The sequence below is a fragment of the Mesoplodon mirus genome (genome assembly GCF_964341445.2).
Source record: "Mesoplodon mirus genome assembly, chromosome: 1".
NCBI classification, from domain to species: Eukaryota; Metazoa; Chordata; class Mammalia; order Artiodactyla; family Ziphiidae; genus Mesoplodon; species Mesoplodon mirus.
Genome location: NC_138976.1, coordinates 88,589,150 through 88,596,582, shown reverse-complemented (window position 1 = coordinate 88,596,582; position 7,433 = coordinate 88,589,150). Strand labels below are relative to the sequence as shown.

Sequence of the window (7,433 nt, the reverse complement as noted above, 5' to 3'; positions counted from 1 at the left end):
ATTTTTCTCATATAAATCTTGCTTTTATTATATCTAAGAATTCTCTGCCTAACTCAGGCCCACAAAGATTTTTTCCCAGGTTTTCTTTAAAAGTCTTATACCTTTATGCATTTAGTTCTGTTACCCACTTTGAGTTAATTGTGTACAAAATGTGAAGTACAGGTCAAGGTTCATTTTTTTTTTTGCACATGGATGTTCAGTTGTTCAGCACCATTTTTTTTTCAGTCTCTAAATATTTTTTTTATTGGAGTATAGTTGCTTTACAATGTTGTGTTAGTTTCTGCTGTACAGCAAAGTAAATCAGCTATACGTATACATATATCCCCTACATTTTGGATTTCCTTCCCATTTAGGTCACCACAGAGCACTTAGTAGGGTGCCCTGTGCTATACAGTAGGTTCTCATTAGTCATCTATTTTATACATAGTATCAATAGTGTATATATGTCAATCCCAATCTCCCAATTCATCCCACCCCACCTTTCCCCCCCTTGGTGTCCACACATTTGTTCTCTATGTCTGTGTCTCTATTTCTGCTTTGCAAATCGGTCCATCTATAACATTTTTCTAGATTCCACATAAATGCATTAATATACGATATTTGTTTTTCTCTTTCTGACTTACCTCACTCTGTGTGACAGTCTCTAGGTCTATCCACGTCTCTGCAAATGGCACGATTTCATTCCTTTTTATGGCTGAGTAATATTCCACTGTATATATGTACCACATCTTCTTTATTCATTCCTCTGTTGAGGGACATTTAGGTTGCTTCTGTGTCCTAGCTATTGTAAATAGTGCTGCAAATGAACACTGGGGTGTTCAGCACCATTTTTTTTTTTTTTTTTTTTTTTTTGCAGTACACGGGCCTCTCACTGTTGCAGCCTCTCCCATTGCAGAGCACAGGCTCCAGATGCGCAGACTCAGAGACCATGGCTCACGGGCCCAGCCGCTCCGCGGCATGTGGGATCTTCCCGGACCGGGTCACGAACCCACGTCCCCTGCATCAGCAGGCAGACTCCCAACCACTGCGCCACCAGGGAAGCCCTTCAGCACCATTTTTTGAAGAGACTATCCTTTCTCCATGGAATTGCCTTTGTATCTTGTTCAAAACTCAACTGACCACAATTCTGTGAGTTCATTTCTCAAGTCTCTATTCCATTCCATTGATCTGTATGTCTATATTTTCATCAATATCTCATTGTCATAATAAGTGTAGCTTTACAGTAAGTATTGATATCAAGTGGTATGAGTCTCCCAACTTTGTACATTTGCAAAATTTTATTGGATATGCACCTTTGCCTTTCCATATAAATTTTAAAAATCAGTTTGCAGACATGGCTCGCCAGCTGTGGACACTGCTGCTGTGGGGCTGCCGGCTGCGGGCCGCAGCACTGGTGGCAGCCCGGGGAGGACAACCAGTTCTGTGTCCTTGGAGGCCCCCAGCCCAGTCCTGGAGTCCCAGGCAAAGCCTGGCTTCAAGTTCCCACGATGGATGGCCGTTCAGCTCCCAGGCTACTGAGGAGCGTCAGGAGGAGCCTCTGCACTCCCTCAGCAGTAGCTCGGAGACTGTGCCGGGTTCTGTTTCCAAACATGAGCTCCAGGCTGAGACAAAGAAGCTTCTGGACATCGTTGCCCGTTCCTTGTACTCAGAAAAAGAGGTGTTTATACGGGAGCTGATCTCCAACGCTAGTGATGCCTTGGAAAAGCTGCGTCATAAGCTGGTGTCTGAAGGCCAGACGCTGCCAGAAATGGAGATTCACTTGCAGACTGACACCAAGAAAGGCACCATCACGATCCAGGACACTGGCATCGGGATGACACAGGAGGAGCTGGTGTCCAACCTGGGAATGACTGCCAGGTCGGGGTGGAAGGCCTTTTTGGACGTGCCTCAGAGGCAGGCGGAGGCCAGCAGCAAGATCATCAGCCAGTTCAGAGTGGGTTTCTACTTGGCCTTCATGGTGGCTGACAGAGTCGAGGTCTATTCTCGCTCGGTGGACGCGGGCAGCCCTGGGTACCAGTGGCTTTCAGAGGGCTCTGGGGTGTTTGAAATTGCCGAAGCCTCAGGAGTAAGAACCGGGACCAAAATCATCATCCACCTCACGGCAGAGAGCAGAGAATTCACCAGCGAAGCTCGGGTTGGAGATATGGTGACAAAGTACAGCAACTTTGTCAGCTTCCCCTTGTACCTGAATGGAAGGCGCATTAATACCCTGCAGGCCATCTGGCTGATGGACCCCAAGGATGTGGGTGAGACGCAGCACGAGGAATTCTACCACTACATCGTTGAGGCCCATGACAAGCCCCGCTACACCCTGCACTACAAGACAGATGCACTGCTCAACATCCGCAGCATCTTCTACACGCTGGAAACGAAACCAACCATATCTGATGTGAGCCGGGAGCTGGGCTCCAGTATCTCACTGTACAGCCGCCAGGTCCTCATCCAGACCAAGATGGGGGCCACCCGGCACTTCCTGCGCATGCGGCAGCTGGCCAAGCCCCAGGAGGAGCGCGCTCAGCTGCTGCAGCCCACGCTGGAGATCAACCCCAGGCACAGGCTCATCAAGAAGCTCAATCAGCTGAGAGACAGCGAGCCTGACCTGGCCCAGCTGCTGGTGGATCAGATCTACGAGAACGCCAGGATCACAGCAGGGCTCGACGATGACCTGCGACCCATGGTGAGCCGCCTGAACCACCTGCTTGTCAAGGCCCTGGACCGACATTGACAGCTGTGAAAGCCCCAGGTCCTCCTGCACTGTTAGGGCTGCAGGAGAGGGGACAGATGGAACCGTGGGACAAGGTAGCCTGAGACAGTCATGGCGGGGGGGCAGGGGTGGGGGTTGGGACGATGACACAGGAAGGACTGGATGCTGCCGATGAGAACACCTGCTTTTGAGCTTTATTTACTTAAAAAAAAATCAGTTTGCCAATAAATGCAAACATACTTGCCAGGATTTTTATTGGAATTGGACCAAATACATAGATCAAAAAGAGGAGAATTGACATCTTAAGTATACTGAGTCTTCTAATCCATGAATAGTCTTCTTTTTATTCATTTTATCAGTGTTTTATAGTTTTAAGCATACAGATCCTGATAAATTTATACCCAAACATTTATTTATTGATTTGGGGCACTATTATAAATGGTACATACTTTCAATTTTGATTTCCAATTGTTACTGTCATTACAGGCATACCTCAGCAATATTGTGGGTTTTGTTCCAGACCAACCAAGCCAAATGCCGCAATAAAGAGAGTCACATAATTTTTTTGATTCCCAGGGCATATAAAAGTTATGTTTATACTATCCTGAAGTCTATTAGGTTGGCAATAGCATTATGTCTAAAAAAACAAATACATACCTTAATTTTAAAATACATTAGTGCTGGGCTTCCCTGGTGGTGCAGTGGTTAAGAATCTGCCTGCCAATGCAGGGGACACGGGTTCTAGCCCTGGTCCATGAAGATCCCACATGCTGCGGAGCAACTAAGCCTGCGTGCCACAACTACTGAGCCTGTGCTCTAGAGCCCGCAAGCCACAACTACTGAGCCCTTGCACCACAACTACTGAAGCCCATGCACCTAGAGCCCATGCTCCACAACAAGAGAAGCCACTGCAGTGAGAAGCCCTCACACCGCAACAAAGAGTAGCCCCTGCTCGCCACAACTAGAGAAAGCCCGTGAGCAGCAACGAAGACCCAACACAGCCAAAAATAAAAAATTAAAAATAAATAAATAAAAATACATTAGTGCTAAAGAATATTAATCATGATTTAAGCCTTCAGCAAGTCTTAATAGTAACATCAAAAATCACTAATCACAGATCACCATAACAAATATAATAATGAAAAAGTTTGACATGTTGTGAGAATTACCAAAATGTGACACAGAGACATGAAGTGAGCAAAAAATGGCATTGACAGACTTGCTCAACACAGGGATGCCACAAACCTTCAATTTGTAGAAAACGCAGTATGTGTGATAGACAATAAGTGAAGTTCAATAAAACAAGATATTCCTTTATATAGGAATACAATTGCTTTTTGCATTTTAATCTCATAGCTTGAGACCTTACCAAACTCACTTTTAAGTTCTAGGAGCATTTTTGTAGATTCTTTGAGACCTTCTTCTTAGGTAGTAAAGTCATCCAGAAAGTTTTATTTTCCATTCTGAATGCCTTTCCTTTTTCTTGCCTTGTTGCACTGGCTAAGAGTTCCATTATGAATGTTGAGTAGAAGTGGTAAGGAAGACATACTTACCTCATTAAATATAACGTTGGCTACAAGATTCTATAGATATCCTTAATCATGTAAAACAAGTTCCCTTTTATTCCTAGAGTACTGATAATTTTATCATGAATAAATGTTGAATTATATCAAAAGTTTTTTCTGCAAGTATTAAAATAATCAAGTGATTTTTCTTCTTTTGCCTGCTAATGTAGTAAATTACAATAATACATTGACTGTTAAAACAACCTAGCATTCCCAGGATAAACCCTATTTTGTTGTAATGTACATTTTTACATATGTCTGGATTCCATTTGCAATTATTTTGTTGAGAATTGGAGCATCTATGTTCATGAAGGTCTATAGTTTTCTTGTATTGTCTTTGTTTTGGTATCAGGTAATTCTGGCTTCATAAAATGAGCTGGGAAGTGTCCTGCCCTCTTTTATTTTCTGGAAGGGGTTGTATATAATTGTTATAATTTCTTCCATAAATGTTTGTTATGATTCACCAGTTAAATGACTTGGGCCTGGAGTTTTCTTTCTAAGAAAGTTTGTAACTACAAATTAAATTTCTCTCATAGAAATCAAGCTATTCATGTAATTTATTTCTTCATGAATTTTGTAATTTCTGTTTTTCAAGGAATTGGTACATTTCACCTATGTTGTCATATTTATGGACATAGAATTGTTCATAATATTCCCTTATTATACCTTCAGTATCTCTAGGGTTTGTAGTGATACCCTCTCTTTCATTCTTGAGGTTGGAAATTTATGGCATCTCTCTCTTTCCTTTTCTTAGTCATCTGCCCAGATGTTTATCTTTTTTATTATTATTATTTCAAAGAACTCGGTTTTAGTTATATTAATTTTCTATAATGTTTGTTTTCAATTTTATTGATTTCTGTTCTTTGTAATTTTTTTTCTGCTAGTTTTGAGTTTAGTTTGTCCTTTTTTTAGTTTCTTAAAGTGAAAACATAGATTATTGATTTGAGGCCTTTCTTCTTTTCTAATGTAAGCATTTTTAGCACTATAAATTTTCCTCTAAGCACTGTTTTAGCTGCACAGATTTTAGTATGTTAACTTTCATTCAGTTCAAAATATCTTAAAATTTCCTAGGAGGTTTCTTTACAAGTATATTTTTAGTTTCTAAATATTTGGAGTTTTCCATATATTTCTATAATTGTAGTTTAATTTTGCTATGACCAGAAAACATACTTTGTATGATCTCAATTCTTTTAAAATTGTTCAGGTTTGTTTTATGGCCCAGGATATGGTATATCTTGGTGAATGTTCCTTGTGCACTTGAAAAGAATGTGTATTTGGCTGTTGTTGTGTTTAGAGATCTACAAAAGTCAAATAGTTGATAATGTTGTTCAGATCTTCTATATACTTGCTGGTTTTCTGTCTACTTGTATTGATTACTGAGAGGATTTTGAGGTCTCTAAGTTTAATAGATTTGTACATTTCTCCATTCAATTTTATCAGGTTTTCTTGTGTATCTTGAAGCTCTGCTTTTAGGTGTACACTATTAGGATTGTTATATCTTCTTGCCAAGCGGACATTTCTTATCAGTATATAATGTCCTTGGTATTTTTCCTTGATCTGATATTAATAAAGCCACTCCAGCTTTCTTTTTATTAGTATTTATATTGTATACGTGCTTGCATTACTTTGTTTTAAACTTGTTTATATTCTATAGTCAGGTCCTGTATTATCTTTTTTAACCCTGTCTTTTAATTAATGTGGTTGGAAGATATACATTTAGTAAAATCATTAATTTATTTGGACTAAGGTCTACCATTTATTTTGTTTGTCCTCTCTGTGTTGTTACTCTGTCTTCCCTTTTCTGCATTTTATTGGATCTTAAAATATTTTTAGTATTTTACCTATTGGCTTTTTATTATATCTTTCTGTAAAATTATTTTAGAGTTTGCTCTGGGAATTACAATATACGTACCTAACTTTTCAGTTTACTTAGAATTCACATTTTACCACTTCAAGTGAAATGTAGAGGTCTTACAACCATATTGTCCCTCTAGCCTTCCCCTTTATGTTGCAATTGTCATACATATTACATCTACTTATGTTGAAAACCCCATCAGACATATTATAATTTTTGCCATTGATAGTCATAATTATCTTAAAGAATTTAAGTAGAAAAAAATATTATATTCTATTTATCCAGATATTTATCATGTATATTACTTTTTCTGTCATACTTTTCTGCATCTCAATTACCATTCACTTAAAGTCAAGTCCAAAACTTGGGTGTCATCTTTTATTCTCTTGTCCTCACACTCCATGTCCAATTTATTAGCAAGCTAGCTCCACTTGCAAAAGTATATCTTGAATATGTCTACTTCTCTCCTTCAAATTCATGGCACCCCAGTCTAGGCCATCATCATTTCTTACCTGTGTAATGGTAACAGTCTCCTGACTGATCTCTCCTTCCACTCAGTCCCTGTTCATGCCATTTCTCAAACAGCAGCCAAAGTGTTCAAAGTGGGTTTTTTGTTTGTTTTGTTTTAATTAATTAATTTATTTATTTATTTATATTTTTAATAGAAATTTATTGGAGTATAATTGCTTCACAATACCATGTTAGTTTCTGCTGCACAACAAAGTAAATCAGCCATATGCATACACATGTCCCCATATCCCCTCCCTCTTGAGCCTCCCTCCCATCCTCCCTATCCCACCTCTCTAGGTCATTGCAAAGCACCAAGCCCATCTCCCTGTGCTTTGCTTCTGCTTCCCACCAGTCAACTATTTTACATTCAGTAGTGTATATATGTCGATGCTACTCTCACTTCGCCCCAGATTCGGCCTCCCACCTCATGTCATCAAGTCCATTCTCTATGTCTACCTCTTTATTCCTGTCCTGCAACTAGGTTCATCAGTACCATTTTTTTTTTTTTTTTAGATTCCATATATATGCGTTAGCATACAGTATTTGTTTTTCTCTTTCTGACTTACTTCATTCTATATGACAGACACTCGGTTCATCCACCTCACTACAAGTAACTCAATTTTGCTTCTTTTTATGGCTGAGTAATATTCCATTGTATATATGTGCCACATCTTTATCCATTCGTCTGTTGATGGACATTGAAGTTGGTTCCATGTCCTACCTATTGTAAATAGTGCTGCAATAGAACACTGTGGTGCATGTCTCTTTTTGAATTATGTTTTTTTCAGGGTATATGCCC

General features: G+C 39.6%; 1 protein-coding gene across 1 annotated transcript; it reads left to right on the top strand.

The window, feature by feature from the left end:
• Window positions 1-1,333: 1,333 nt before the first annotated feature.
• Window positions 1,334-2,804, top strand: LOC309801800 (heat shock protein 75 kDa, mitochondrial-like; the record flags this gene model as incomplete). Its single annotated transcript, XM_082616791.1, has 1 exon — window positions 1,334-2,804. The coding sequence occupies one exon, from the start codon at window positions 1,334-1,336 to the stop codon at window positions 2,723-2,725; it is 1,392 nt and encodes a 463-aa protein (XP_082472917.1). The 3' UTR covers window positions 2,726-2,804.
• Window positions 2,805-7,433: the final 4,629 nt, after the last annotated feature.